This window comes from Urocitellus parryii, chromosome 1 (assembly GCF_045843805.1).
Source record: "Urocitellus parryii isolate mUroPar1 chromosome 1, mUroPar1.hap1, whole genome shotgun sequence".
In the NCBI taxonomy this organism is placed as follows: domain Eukaryota; kingdom Metazoa; phylum Chordata; class Mammalia; order Rodentia; family Sciuridae; genus Urocitellus; species Urocitellus parryii.
Window position 1 is genome coordinate 231364779 of NC_135531.1, and position 16355 is coordinate 231381133.

General features: G+C 35.8%; 1 protein-coding gene across 2 annotated transcripts in view; it reads right to left on the reverse strand.

Moving 5' to 3' along the window:
* Positions 1 to 1427: 1427 nt before the first annotated feature.
* The window catches only part of Znf385b (zinc finger protein 385B), a 152945-nt gene continuing 138017 nt past the window's right edge, over positions 1428 to 16355 (reverse strand). For both annotated transcript variants that reach the window (XM_077799005.1, XM_026392022.2), the window contains exons 6-9: positions 6720 to 6965; positions 5315 to 5493; positions 4657 to 4758; positions 1428 to 2878 (exon numbers count right to left, since the gene is read on the reverse strand). In XM_077799005.1, coding sequence (XP_077655131.1) covers positions 2660 to 2878; positions 4657 to 4758; positions 5315 to 5493; positions 6720 to 6965 — 746 coding nt within the window. In that variant the 3' untranslated portion in view covers positions 1428 to 2659. The remainder of the gene's footprint in view (positions 2879 to 4656; positions 4759 to 5314; positions 5494 to 6719; positions 6966 to 16355) is intronic.

Genomic DNA, 16355 nt, shown 5'->3' on the forward strand with positions numbered 1-16355 from the left:
ATTGCCATTGAAGTCCATAAAAATAAAAAGTTCTCCAAAGTGTTAAACTAAAACAAAATTCCATGCAAACATTGTGTATAAATCATATCTTATGGTTCGACCAAGTTTAACCAATATTGGTTAGAGTTCCAATGAGTCAGTTTAAAAAAGTAAACATGCCAAATTCCAATTTTTAAACTAGAATCTTATTGTTCTCTAAGTTAACCTGTTTATAAGCCTCAGAACTAAAATCAACAATTTTTCAATAGTTGGATGACATCTTTAATGAAGGAAGTCTATACCAGGCATCACAGCTACACTGCCATCTACTGACCTTATTTTTTTTTAGAAATGACTATGTTAGTTCTACCTCCCATCCTGGTTCTCATTTATAAAAACTGATAGGGTTTGCTTTTTAGGTGGGGAGGAAGAAGATCTGTAATAGTTTTGTTACCACTCCCCTCAAAATTCTATAGCAGTGTAGTAGATTAAATATGGTGCCAAATTCTTTGCTCTTTTTCACACTGAGAAGTAAAGTCTAATTTTCTTCCCTTCAGTCTGAATTGGTTTTAGAAACTTTTTTTGATCAATAGAATGTAGCAGAAGTGGCTGTGAGTTTCCTAAATGTTTCATAAGGAGTCTCTGGTTTCCACCTAGGCCTCTGAAAATACACTATGTAACTACCTGAGACCACAGGAGTATGCTGGGAGCTCCCACCCAGGCCCTCTGGTAGGCTGATCTAGTGGAGCTCAACTGTCTGGCCATTCCCTGTGGGTAGACCGTGAGTAGAGCCATTTGGCCCCTTCACCCTGGTCCACCTGCCAGATGAATAACAAGGAAAGGCTACTGATTCCTCTGGGGAACAGGACAGCCTGGCTGAACCTGTTGGAATTCTTGGCCCATGAAATCCTGATGTAAGCAAGTGGTTGTCATTACAAAGTTTAAAGAAGCTCGTTGAACAGGAATAGATGGCCCAAACAAACAGTGATTGTTATGCTTTAAAAGTAACAGAATGAAGGAAAAGGAAAGAAGGCTGTGCAAAGGGAGAAGGTGAAAGGGGAGGAGTGGAATAAAATTCCAAAGAGGAGAACCATAAATGTCTTGGACACCAATAAAAGAGGAGTTGGGGATGTAGAAGACCTACAGTGAGTTTTAAAAAAATCAGAGTCAAAAATGTTTAGCAGGCTGCTACCATGATTTTGGACAACTCACAACTTTGGCCCAACTTCTTAGAGATTCAGAGGAAACAGCAGTCATGTTCCACCTCATGAGGCAATGAATAAACATGACAAATAAATATGCAGAAAATAAGAGCTAAAAATGATAAATATGTAAGAAGCAATCTTTGTTCCTACAAAAAAATCTTTCATCAGGTGATTTCAAATTAGAAGGAGTCTCAGGAGAAAATAATACTGGAAATATGAACCGATTTTTATTTTTGATGCTTTTATTGAAAAGGTACATTTAAAAAAATACACAGACATTTTACCATTTACAGATTGCAGATATAGATACTCTAAAAGAGTTCACTATTTTATTGTTTTATGATACTTCTTGCCCCTGATATCACAAATATTCTAGTCTTGTTGATTCCAACTTCGAAAGGGGGGCATGGGAGCATGACCTGCAACATATTCAGTGAACAGAAAGACAAATTGTTCAATTATAAATTTTATATCTTCTGTACATTATTGCATTAGGGAGCCACAAAATTATGTAGCATCATTACAAATGAAAACAGGTTAAAAATGAAGATAATTACGTAGAAATACATGGATTCATTGTCTTCTTGCAGAATGCACAGGAGGTGCCAAAATGTGCAATTTAGGAAGCTCTTTTTGTGTTTGTATATATTTGCTTAGCAACTCAAACCAGTGAGGAAGCTACAAAATAAGTTAGACAAAAATAGCAAACAGGTAGTAATTATAGCTATGTTATATGGCTTTCTATTTTGTTTAAATATCTCCAAATAAAATATGAAATAAAGAAAATACATTATCTTTTGTTCTCTTAACGAGAAATTCAAAGCTATTTTGCTTCCTAACATTTACACAGCAACTAAAGATGTTGAATTCAGACAAGAGATACAATCTAGTACTACACAGGATACAACAGTACTTGGGTCTAAAACAGTACACAATCCCTGTCGACGAGAGTACACCAAAAAGAAAACGTGATCCGTTGGTAAGATGGTATTCACAAGTAAGCACTTGTGTTCTATTTTTCTTCCACACTAGAATATGCCCAGTTGGATTCCAGAGCTATTTACAGACATCTGAGGAAGATCCTAGTTTTCAAGTCTGTCAGGAAAATATTCCATATTGTTCTAAGCCAGATTATACCCATGGGAAAACAGAGACTGGTTTTCTTTTTCTTTACTTTCTGACTGTATATTTTCAAGAACCCAGATTTCTCAGATACACCAATTAAATGGGGTCGAGTTGGGGAGGGAAGAGGGAACCTGTGCTGCTCACATTCCAAAATGATTTGATCGGTCCATAAAAGCACTCTTGAATCTAGTGATTTGTTTTTCACTGGAGCTGGGGTTTCAGGTGGTAGGCTGCATTTTGTGGGTAGGTGGGATACTTACTGTAACACAAAATGCTCAAGTTGCTGAAATCCTTTTGGCTTGGCTTCTCGACTTTCCTACTGGCCTGGCTGGTCTTGGGGCTTGCAGATGTCAGTATGGGGCAAACAGGATGGAGGCCGGAGTGGCACGGATGGGCCCGTGCCCTGGCCTCAGGAGAGCTGGAGGGATGGCTGGAGCCTGGAAGAGCGAGGCAGATGGCCGGGGTGGCAGTGACAGTGCAGAGGACACAGCCGCTGCTGCTGCCAGGGGTGAGGACAGGAAGGCTGGGGCCAAAGGTTTCATCATATCTTTCTGGAATGCAAGTTTTGCCTAATGAGAGGAAAAAGACCAGGAATGGGGTGAGCAGGTTGTTGTCGAATAACAGCACCACAGAGAAGTCTTAAATTTAAAGTCTACTTTCAGGAGTGAAGAGATGATTATTTTCCCCAAGCTGGTGTCAGTGTCTTTTAGTATTGATATAGTTTTATTTTGAGTTGTTCCCATTTCAAGTCTTTCTTTGGTCTTTGATCCTGGATACTAGGGCACAGAGCATCTCTATGAATAGACACAAAGGGGCTCAGCAAGAAAGAAATAAAACAAAACATGCCCAGAAGTTTCCTGCTTAAGCAATGGATCTCATTTCAAAATTCACACTTATGTTAAACCACCTTGTAGCTTAGAGAAAAGTTTCTTGATTTTTCTTTTATTTATTTTATTTTATTTTTTTTAGAAGTACGACCCTTCACATCACTGCTCTTGGATAAACTGAAATTTAGGTAAGTAACTGAGTTCATTCAGGACATTAGGGACTCAGGAAGAGTAAAAAGACAAAAAAAAAAAAAAAAGTTAATTCCTTCCTTTTCCTGGCCACATAATGAGAATTTCCTGAAAAATTAGCTAAATTAAGTATCTGTTACTGGGAATGACTATTAGTGGACTAGAAACTTTCTCTATTTAAAGGAGTCCCAGGGTAGAATCTTCATGTGAAGTAGGAAAATAATCCTTAATTTCTCTCTTTTGCAATCAGAGGAGTTGTGCAAGATGGGTATGCCTAATGCAGATACCACCAGCTTGCTGCAGAAGCCAAGGTTTTGGAGAAGCTGGAAGGTAAACTCAGCACCACCTCCAGCTGGCCAATCCCAGCTTCATCTCAGACTGAATACCATGCTGGGCCAGGTCCCAGGGAGAGTGTGAAATCCATCCATCTGGGTATTTATATGACACCTACTGTTGAAGTTCCTAGGTATTTTTGCAAAACACAGAAAACTGTACATATTGAGAACAGGTAGGATAGGCCGATCACCAACATGCCTGCTAGAATGGAATATAAACACTACTTTCTTGCAAACACGTGCACGCGTGCGCGCGTGCACACACACACACACACACACACACACACACACACACACGGGAAACACAGGGATATTAAACTAAATGGATGGATTTTTGTTTTATGAAAGCAACCTCTCTGCCGGGTTCCACACATCCCAGGATTCCTCAGGCATCACTTGCCCTGTCCTGAGTCTTTGCTTTTCCTTATATAGTAAAGAAGATAGTCTTCTGACAAGGTCTTGGTAAAGAGTAAGGTATTAGTTCTTCTTTAATTTTATTTTTTATTTTAAGACAGGGTATTCCCCTGTATTAGTTCTTCTTTAATTTTATTTTTTATTTTAAGACAGGGTCTTCCCCTAAGTTATGAGGCTGATGTTGAATGTGCAATAATTCTGCTTCAGGCCCCCAAGTAGCTGGAATTACAGGCATGAGCCAACACACCCTGCTGGGCATTAACTCTTAAAGAGGTTCAGTTTTTCTTTCCTAAAGGAGCTTTCTTCAAGATGTCCTTATAGCAGGAACTAAGCAGTTCATTCTAAAATTTCTGTCTATGTAGGTTGTTTAAATTCACAGCCTTTAGGTTCGGGGTGTTACTTTAGTGGTAGAGCACATGCTCAGCATGTGTGAGGTCCTAGGTTCAATCCCCAGCATGGTCAAGATAAAATAGATAAATTCACAACCTTCCCATGACTGTTAGTCCCTAGGTCCTCCTTACAGCTCCTGCCCAACCCAGCAAGGCTGCCCTCCCCAAAAGGTGAGCAGGTGAGTGAACTTACTGCTAAAATGCTTGGGCTCCGCTGGAGTTTGTTGTAAGGGCTGTATTTCGGCTTCAGTGGCTTCCCTGCAACTCGGTCTTTATGCCTCCGGCTAGAAATGTGCTGAAAAAATGTTTGATGCATAAGCTAAATCCATGAAAGATACATTTCCTACACAGAGGTTGCTGGTTTCTCCATTCCAGCTCTTGGTTCATCCTTCTAGAATGGTTTGGGTAAAATCTTTACTACCTCCTTTAAGACCTGCTTCCTCCTCCCATTGTTCTCTATGACCTTCTCCTTTCCATCTTTTGTTTTCTATAGGCCTTATCAGGTTTTTTTCTGGTGTTTCCACTGTTACTGAAGAATCTCTCTACCTAGACTTTGGGGCCTTGGCAGACTTACCAGTGGCTTCTGCTGGACTGTAAGCTCTGTGTGGTTTTTATGTCCATCCTTCTATCCCTAACACTTAACCTGGAACCTGACATACAGTAGTAGTAGATGCTCCATTACTGGATACTGACTTTCTTTTCCACAGAGAACTTTTATGTTGCATAAGTTATGCATCCTTAAAGGTTAGCAAAGTTAACTGTGAGCACAGTGAGAACCACTCTGTAGATGAGGAGGAGATAGAGATCTTCAAGTAGTGACCCCAAAGAGCAGAGTACACTAATTTCATTACCTGTTTGAGTTGAATTTCTGAGTTAACATGAACATCACAGATTTCACAATGAAATGTCTTGTTCTGTAGTCCTGACCCCTTATTGCCATTCTGCATCTTTAATCTTGATCCAGGTCTAGGATAGGACTTAATTGGACCAGCTCCATTACGAGCCTCAACCATGGTCTTGTGTTTAGATCCTAAAATAGAAAAAGGCATATATTAAACAGCTATTTAAGAACTATAGGAAGCAACTTCTATCTCTCTCTCTCTTTGTTTACTTTTTCCTGTCTTTGTTGTCATTGTCGTCGTTTTTTTTTTTGTTGTTGTTTTTTTGGTACTGGGAATTGAACTCAGAGGCTTTTTGTCACTGAGTTACATCACCAGCCCTTTTATTTTTTATTTTGAGACACAGCCTCACTAAGTTGCTGAGGCTAGTCCAAAACTTATGGTCTTTCTGCATCAGCCTCAAGTAGCTAGAATATAAGCATGTAGCCTGGCAGGAAGCTCTTTATTTTCTTATCCTTGAGAACGTTATCTTCAGACTGAAGTTCCCAGTGCCTTTTTAGCATCATTTTTACACTAATTGTAAGTTTAACATGTTTTCATTGTAACACATGGGAAACCATGAGTGTATAATAAAATATCCAAAATATTGAGAAAATAAAGATTACCTAGAGTTGTACCACTATAGATAACCACGGTTATCAGGGTTTTTTTTTTTTTTTTGCTATGCTAACAAATATGTTTTTTCAGAATTTGGATTTACTAATTAAATATCCTGAAATTTTCAAATATCAAATCATGTATTTATTTTCTAATAATTACATTTTATTGATTAACATATTCTATCATTTTTGGTTACTATAATTTATTCATTATTTCCTTATCAATAAGCTGTTGTTTCTAATTTTTCTCTTATAAAGTGTGTGGCAGTGAATATAGCATAAAACTTTTTGTCTTCATCTCTATTACCTCATCAAAAATGAGTTATAGGGCCAGGGGTGGTGGCACATGCCTGTAATCCCAGTAGCTCAGGAGGCTGAGACAGGAGGATCGCTAGTTCAAAGCCCACCTCAGCAAAAGCAGGGTGCTAAGCAATTCAGTGAAACTCTGTCTCTAAAAAAAATACAAACTAGGGCTGAGTATGTGGCTCAGTGGTCGTGTGCCCCTGAATTCAATCTCCTGGTACCTACCCCCCAAAACAAGTACTTGTTATGGAAAGTATTTGATGCTTTTGAGGGAATGCTTTTGCTTTGTTATTTCTAAAGATATTATGATCATAGTTTTAAACATCATTCCTTTGAACTCAAATGGTAGAGAACACACTATACACACTTCATACCTGGACAACAGAGTGACATTCTGATGGGAAAAGCTGGGTTTTGTTATAAACATTATTTCAATTTGAAAGATAGCTGCTAACCTGTGTTGTGTGCCTCCAGCTGTGACAGGGAGTTCACAGCCACTTTGCATAGTGAACAATAAAGCAATTTTTTGGCTTTCTCTTCTTCGGATTCAGCAACAGACCCTGGTGCTCCATTTGTGCTTTTGGAGGGCGAAGTGGCTGTCCCAGGTGGCAGGGCAGTTGTGCCAGATTTGAGGAGAAATGAGCCACTTTCAGAGCATGATGGCTGACTGGAACTATTGGCTTTCAGCTTTCCTTTATCTTCTAAGGGAGACACAGGGTTATTAAAGACTCATATATCATACAATCATATTAAATCACCATCAAGGAATTAAAAACAAATTTGAAAAATTGAAAAGCAAAATAGAAATTCTCTCAATATATACATAGTTTTTACTTTAGTGCAGATTCGGAATCATAATAGAGTTTGATCTAAACAGAATTCCATGCCACTGGTTTCCATATGAGGTTACCCCAAGATCATGATGACTTCTCACAAAATGACTTAGTTCTCCCTTTAATAAAGCAGGTAATTTTCTGTCTGATTTCCTGGAGTTATAAGTTATGCTCCAGGGAAGTCTTTAATATATAACAACATCAGCTACCCTCCAATATGATTACATGATATGATGGCAACAGGAAAGAAGTTATTAGGCAATGTTAGTTTAATTTGACTACTCATGTTTTAATTATGACATGGATATAAAGTTAAAATTGAATTTCTATACCAAGTTAAATTTTTAACTTTGGCTTATAAAGTAGAGAAGAGGGAAGATTAGTCAAGTTTTTGCTCTTTGGCAATGCAATTTATCTAAAAACAAAAGACAAGGTTCCATTCATTATGCTTATTAATTACTGCCAGTCAAAAAAATTTTTAAATAATGACATAAACCATAAGCACAATATGAAGATTAATCAACTCATTTAAAGACATCTTGGCATTTAGATCACATAGCTACTAAATGCTTATAATCCTCAAGGCCCATGTGCGTGCAGTGAAGGGTCAAAGTGACTTTAACAGTATCTACCTCCTCAGTATTCATTTGCTATTCAGGACAGTCTTTGTTCAGTGACTCCTATGGGAAAGAAATGAGTTTTGTTGGCAACAGCAAGAGCTGGTACTCAGAAAATGTGTATAGACATGATGATTAACTCTCATTAAGAGAGAAAGGGAATTAAAATTGAAAATACATTTGTTAATTGCCCTAATTCAGAATTGGACACCATTGGCCTGGATGATCAAGAGGATACCTTCCCAAGTATCTAGGGAACGATAACCAATTTTGTGTTTCTGTTTCTGGTATAAGGGTCTGTGTATGGTTTGTGAATCAGCAGTTGAGTTTCATCTTTTTTTCTGATCCATCCATCCACGTGAAGACCAACATAGTAAGGGTGCTACAGGGGGACTTGAGATCTGAGGTTGTTTAGAATATATGAGTGCTGAGATCTTTCCTTACCCTCTGCATTCCATATGTCCTTTCAGCAGGTATATTAAAACTTCAGATGAAATGAACTATTATGGAAAAGTTCTTGGATTTTTTATAAGCTGACCTCAATAGTATGAGAGAAGGAAATAGAATCATTCTTTCTAATTGGTAATAATGAGTAAATTAGCCTGGAGATTATTTCAGATCTGTAACTCTTTCATCTATAAGGACTTCTCAGATTGAATTTGTAATCTTATAGAACTCACAAAGCAGAAAAATAATTCAGTAATTTTCATATTTTCCCCTTTGGAATTACCCAGTTTCTTGTGATGAATACTTAAATTATTACACACCAAAATTTTTCCTTGCTTTAAGCATTTCATTTGGTGTGTCATTTAAATTTGACCTGAAAGAATCTGATCTATTTCAGTCATTTACTCATACAATCCCTCATATTACCCTTTTAATGTTTCTTATACTAATTTCCCTCATATACCCTTACATTTGTATACAACTTTACAGTTCACAAAGTGCTATTACTTACATTATCTTATGATCTCTCAAAACAAATTAGAATAGGTATGGCTGAAAATGATTTTTCTTATTTTTAAGATGAGGAAACTGAAATTCATCAAGATTAAATAATGTACCACAAATTAGAAGGCAGCATAAATGAGCATGATGTTTTCTCTAACTGATCGTCATTGGTGACTAACCTTCCTGAATGGAGGGGGAGGGGTGTAACTTGTATCATTGCCATTTAGTTTTAAAGCATATTACTCTTAAATGAATGATTCTATACCTAGAAGACCCTAAAAGTTCCACCAGAAAACTTCTAAAACTAGTAAATGAATTCAGCAATGTAGCAGAATATAAAATCAACACCCGTAAATCAAATGCATTTCTGTGTATCAGTGACAAATCCTCAGAAAGGGAAATGAGGAAAACTACCCCATTTACAATAGCCTCAAAAACAAACAAACAATAAAATACTTTGGAATCAACAAAAGAGGTGAAAGATCTATATAATGAAAATTACAGAATCCTAAAGAAAGAAATCAAAGAAGCCTTAGAAGATGGAAAGATCTACCTTACTCTTGGATAAGCAGAATTAATATTATCAAGATGACCATACTACCAAAAGCACTATACAGATATAATGCAATTCCAATCAAAATCCCAATGGCATTCCTCATAGAAATAGAAAACGCAATCATGAAATTCATCTGGAAAAATAAGAGACCCAGAGTAGCTAAAGCAACCCTTAGCAGGAAGAGTGATACAGGTGGTATCACTATACCAGATCTTAAACTATACTACACAGAAATAGTGACATAAACAACATGGCATTGGCACCAAAACAGACTGGTAGACCAATGGCACAAAACAGAGGACACAGAGACTAACCCATACAATTACAATTATATTATATTAGACAAAGACACCAAAAACATGCATTGGAGAAAAGATAGCCTCTTCAACAAATGGTGCTGGGAAAACTGGAAATCCATATGCAACAAAATGAAATTAAACCCCTCCCTCTCACCATGCACAAAACTCAACTCAAAATGGATCAAGGACCTAGGAATAAAACTAGAGACCCTTCATCTAACAGAAGAAAAAGTAGGCCTTAGTTTCCATCATGTGGGATTAGGCCCCAACTTTCTTAATAAGACTCCTTTGGTGCAAGAATTAAAATCAAGAATCAATAAATGGGATGGACTCAAGCTAAAAAGTTTCTTCTAAGCAAAAGAAACAATATGTGAAGTGAATAGAGAGTCTACGTCTTGGGAACAAATCTTTGCCCTCACACATCAGTTAGAGGACTAATCTCTAGGGTATATAAAGAATTCAAAAAACTAAACACCAAAAAAACAAATAACCCAATCAATAAATGGGCCAAGAACCTGAACAGACACTTCTCAGAAGATGATATACATCATCAACAAGTATCTGAAAAAATGTTCATCATCACTAGCAATTACAGAAATGCAAATCAAAACTATTCAAGATTTCATCTCACTCCAGTCAGAATGGCAGCTATTATGAATACAAAAAACAATAAGTGTTGACGAGGATGTGGGAAAAAAGTTACACTCATACACTGCTGGTAAGACTGCAAATTGATGCAGCCAATATGGAAAGCAGTATGGAGATTTCTTGGAAAATTGGGAATGGAACCACCATTTGACCCAGCTATCTATACCTGAAGGACTTAAGAACTGCTTACTACAGGGACACGGGTACATCAGTGTTTATAGTAGCACAATTCACAATAGCTAAACTGTGGACAACCTAGATGCCCTTCAACAGATAAATGGATTAAAAAAAAAAAGTGGCCATAATGTATACATTATGGGATGTTACTCAGCAATAAAAGAGAACAAAATTATGGCATTTGCAGGTAAATGGATGGAGTTAGAGAAGATGATGTTAAATGAAGTTAGCTAATCCCAATAAAAAAAAATGCCAAATGTTTTCTCTGATATAAAGAGGCTGATTTACAGTTGGGTAGGGAGGGGGAGCGTGGGAGGAATAGGTGAACTCTAGATAGGGCAGAGGGGTGGGAGGGGAAGGGAGGGTGCATGGGGTTAAAAATGATGGTGGAATGTGATGGATATTATTATCCAAAGTACATGTATAAAGACACAAATGGGGTGAATATACTTTGTATGCAACCAGATATGAAAAACTGTGCTCTATATGTGTAATAAGAATTGTAATACATTCTGCTGTCATACATAAATAAAAAATTAAAAAATAAAAAAATGCCTAACCACTGATTTGGGTTATATTGAGATGTATAAAATTACATACTTTTCTCTAGATCCCTATTTAAGAAAAATTAAACAGATACCCTTTCTTATAACTTCTTTTTAAAAGAGATAATTTTTAAAAGAGGTAATTTATTAATTAACAATGCATATTAACGTTATGATAATTGCTGACAATGTGCTAGACACTGAAAAGTAAGTGAACTATTATAGACTTTAAGAAAGTTATGGCTTAGGAAGGGAAATGAGATAGTCATTCAGAGCCTCTAATTTATGATAGAAACTAGCAAGAGGCACGAGAGCATAGAGCAGAACATGATGACTTCTGCTTGGGAAGAAAAGGACATTTTTCATTAAGGAAGTGACATTTCAAAGGTTTTGAAGGTCAGATTTAGATAAGCAAAGAATAGGATTGAAAAGAAAGGGAAGCTCAGAGTGATTAGAAGCAGAAATGTGAAGACATGTTTAAGGGGCTACAAGTCCCAGGGCTTACCTGGTGACTACTTGGTAGTTGAGCATACAGCTGGCAATAGGTAGGCGGCCTATTACTACAAAGGCCAACTGAGGCAAAAGGCAAAGAATATCTCAGATCTATTAAAATATAGTTGAGGACATATCAATATAGACAAAAACAGACATTTCTCTTTAAAAGTATATTGAGAGCATTAGTATACTTAACATTGACATGATCTAACATTTAGATAAATAATGTTTGGATTGTTTTCCACCAAGTAGGCTGAAGTCTTAATTTCAGAGTATTAAGACAAATTTGACTTTAGAAATATATAAATGGTTTCAAAGTATTCAGATAATTCTGGTTTTGGATTGATACCAACTGGTCAGTAAAACATATCCTAAAATCAGGAAAGTCACTCATGGTTTATATATTTAAATTGTGGCATTCTTTCTGGATGTGTAAATTTATAAACTTCAAAGCCTAATTTTTTATTATCTCCTCTCAATGACTTGATATTTTGGTCAAAATTCACTATATTAGTTTTCTTTCCTTACTGGCTTGTTTAAAGCCTCCTTATTTTGTGTATTTGTAAGTTTAATTAATGTACTGTTTACTTCTGTTTCTTTTAATAAAGATGCATGTCATCTGGAACTTCTAGTTAATATGAATTCCATTTTCAAGTATTCCCTCACCAAATTTTAATTATCAGGTCTTCTGACTGTCTTAATTATTTCCTGATTACTCAAACACCTTTTTAAAGGTTTTATCCTACAGGACTTTGAAGCAAAATTTGCTTAACTACATCAGAATTGCCCTTTGTTACAAAACCCCATAATTTATGTATGTAAGTGGATATATTTCCATAAAGTATCTTCCTTATGAGGTTTGACATTGATTCACTTATTTTTCAAATTTCAAGACATTTGAAAATATTTTAATTTGGGACTGTTTTCACATCTAGTTGATGAACCATTTGAAGAAAATCAGTCTTTAATTTTTGTCATCCTTACTTCTTACTTCAAAACTTTACTGAGATTAATCCACCTTATTCATCAAACTTAGCACCATGTTGTTCAAACAGTACTTCAGAGACTAATAACTCACACAGAAGATAAAAAGAATGTGCCAGAGGTTTTGGAAGCACTTTTAAGAAACTGATCCTATTGGTAGATGGAAGTCAGATCCAAATATAGGTATTAATTTTAAAAATGATCAAAATAATATTCTATATAAATGTAGGTCTTGAATTTTGAATTAGAACTTGGAAGTCATAACAAATTTTTATTATTCTATCTACAAGGTTTAATTTTATTAATGTAACAAGTTTTATGTTCAACATAAAATTTAGACAATAAAGTCAGACAAAAAGTAAAAAATTTTAAAATCATCCATGATTTCATTGTAACTTGTCATTATTTCATTAATTTTTTTTGCATACTCTGTGAGGCAGAAAATGTTGCTACCTATACTTTTTATTTCTCCTTTTATTGAGGTATAGTCTACATACTATAAAGTACATGATTTAATTTAAATTTTAATTTTTTTTATTGTTGTTTTGTGATGCTGGTGATCAAACCCAGGGCCTCATACATTCTATTCAAGTGCTCTACCACTGAGCTACAGCTAGAGCCTTTAATTTTTTTTTGTTTCATTTTGTTTTCTGACGTATTGGGGATCAAACCCAAGGCTTTGCATACACCAGGCAAGTGCTCTGCTACTAAGCTTACACCCCTGGATCAGTACATAAATTTTAATAAATTTTTACATATATAAACACAACATATATCAAGATACAGAATTTTCCCACCACCCCAAAAGGTTACCTTGAACTCCTAATTACTTGATAACCCCCAAAGGTAGTTATCATTTTCATCCCTGTCAACTTAGGTCAGTTTTAATTGCTTTTAAATTTCATATAAGTGAATCACTCAATGTCTATTTTTTTTGTGTTTGGCTTATTTCACACAACATTATGCCAATGAAATTCATCCATGCTATACATAGAGAAGTTATTTTCATTGCTTGATAATATTGCATTGCATGACTATTCCACAATTTATCTATTTTGGTATTGATGAACATCAAGAAATGTTTTGGGCTATTTTACATAATGTTAGTAGGAAAATTCTAATGTATATTCTTTGGTAGACATAAACACTTATTTATGTTAAATATACATACATAGTAGAATCACTGGGTCACAAGATATTCATGTATTTGCTTCTAGTAGATTTTGAAAACAGTTTTTCAAAATGGTTATATCAATTTATATCTCTATCAGCATTGTATGAGAATTCTAATTGTTTAATGTCTTCCCCAGCCCTTGGTTCTTTTGATTTCAGGTACCTGGTGGAGATGTGATAGTGTTTTATTGTGGCTTTAATTTGTATTTGTATTTCCCTAATGACTGATGACACTGAGAAATTTTGTAGATTTTTATTATTCAATTATTTCTTTTTTGAAGCATTTGTTCATATCTTTTGCCTTTTTGTGGGGGTGGGGTTGGGGGAGGACTGAGGATTGAACCTGAGGATACTCTACCACCAAGTTATATACCCTGCCCTTTTTAAAGATTTTTCATTTTGAGGCAGGGCCTCACTAAGTTGCTGAGGCTGACCTTGAACTTGTGATCCTCCTATCTCAGCCTCCCAAATTACTGGGATTACAGGGGTGAGCCACCATGCCCAGTTTAATAGCATTTCTTTAAAGGTTGTGTAGGAGACCAGAATACACTATATCTAAATATGTCTCTTTTGTATTAAGGATTATTTTGAGGAACAACAGCCACTGCAGAAACTCTGAGATCAGAGTAGGAATTACCATTTTGTCAGGAAAGTTTATATCTATGAAGGAAACCACTACTTATAAAGGTATTTCCTTCCTTGTACCAGAAAAAAAGGATGATTCTAAATCTTTAGAAACGCTCATCAATGCAGAAGGCACAGACTTAAATCTATATGAGCCTTACCCTTATTTACTATGCTTTCCCTGGATGCTTGCCCACAACTGGCCTTTCTTCTTTACTGATTCCAGATGAAGTTGGTACTTACACCTGAATTTCACAGCTACCTCTTGGAAGTTTTTATTCATTTCTCTGAATATCTCTCAAGTACACCTGAGGTATACATGTTAATAAACTTCTGTTTGTTTTTCTCTTGTTAATCTGTATTTTATTATAGGGCCAGTTTCTCTCAGAGGGAGAGAAAATTATTTTTTTCTCTTCAATAGCTGCAACTTGGCATGTAACCTAGAAATGCAAATGACACTAGCCTTTTAAGAAATACATTTCAAACGAAACTTTTTCTGTAGATTTTTTTTTCTGAGTTATCTCTTCTTGATTAATTTCCCAAGATTAATGGACTCTTTAAAGAAGGTCTCTGGTTCCCTATGTGAAGTAAAAGTTTCCTTGCATTACATTATTGTTTTTGCTAACATTTGTTTTGATTTATCAAGTTGTATGAATTAAAACCACTAAGACTTTTTCTGCCTCTGAGAAATTACAAAGGTTTAAAACTTAAATAAGAGAGGTAATTATCTCACCAGTAAGAGAAGGTACAAATGTCTATTCCTTGGTGGGTGGTATGAAGTGGTGTAATCATAAGAAAGTAACTGTTCATCTACCGGCTTGTTATGTACTATATTAGGTACTTAAAACAATTAAAAAGACCAAGCCCAACTCAGTGGAATTAATCAAATGTGTGTGTGTGTGTGTGTGTGTGTGTGTGTGTATTGTTGTTGTTGTGGCTCTGAAAACAAGATTTCAAAGTATGATTCTTTGGCATACTAAATGACTTTGGATTAAAAGAAATGGAAAGGCCTTAGAAGCTGTCTCAAAATCAAGGACTTTTCAACCTTTTGTACTCTCCCCACCACTCCACAAGCCAGGAAAGGACTCTCTCTTAAGTTCTTTTATCTTTATTTCTAAGCCACAACTTACACACAGCATGTAAATTTCCATGAGGTTTAACTTGCTGGAAAGTAATATGTCTGTATAAAAAGAACTATGGGAGCTAGCTCCAGGAGGTGGAGGTTTATTGTGACCTAAGAAGAATAAAGAGGCTACATAGGCCTTTGACAAAGACTTGGTCTGCTCTGCTTTTCCTTTCCCTTCCTATAAAAGTCCTTTGTGCCCCTGAGTGCCTCAGGATGGAGCTTTTACAATAGCTCCTCCATCTTCTTCAGGGCTGGCCTTTGAATAAATTTGATTCCTTCCTACAAACTCTTGCCTCCCAAATATTGGCCTTTGAGCAGTTAGCAGCATGGATCTTATTCCAGTAACAGATTTAGTATAGACTTGTAGAACCAACTAGACTTATGGATTGATTAGATGTGGGATAGAGAGAGAAAGAAAGAAAATTGATCATTATCCTTTAGGCAGGGTCACTTGGTAAGTAATGGGTAGTGCATTTAGTAGGACTAGAGATAATGATATTTAGGATGCTAATGAAACTTCCTGATTTATTAACTAGGAATATTTGGCTATTCCCAGTTCCTCCCATAACTGACTTATTAATCTCAAGCAAGTGGTTTAAGTGATTGGTACTTTAATTCATGTGTGCTAAATACCACCCTTTTCTTACTGGCCTTGGGAACCAAGGAGATTGTATAGATAAGGCTTCAATTGGAAGACACAAAATTATTAGTTTTGAGGGGTAGGCACAGGTGACTCACACAATGAGATTAAGATCCTAGATTCTGTTACATACTTAGGTGCCATGGATTTCTAAAACTATGACACTGATTGCTGAAGATTAAAAAAAAATTCGTGGATCACTCTTTATAAGCAAATCACAGTGGAATTATCCCTGTTCAACACCCTGGGCCATAAAGCAATGATTTTACTTTTTAATAATTGGGGGAGCAATATTATTCATCTATTTGCATATTATTTTATCATTTAATTTTAAAGACTAACATTTTAGATAGTTTTAATATACAGACATATATAAATTACTGTTTTTCAATGATATATGTAATATGTAATAGGTTCTCAATT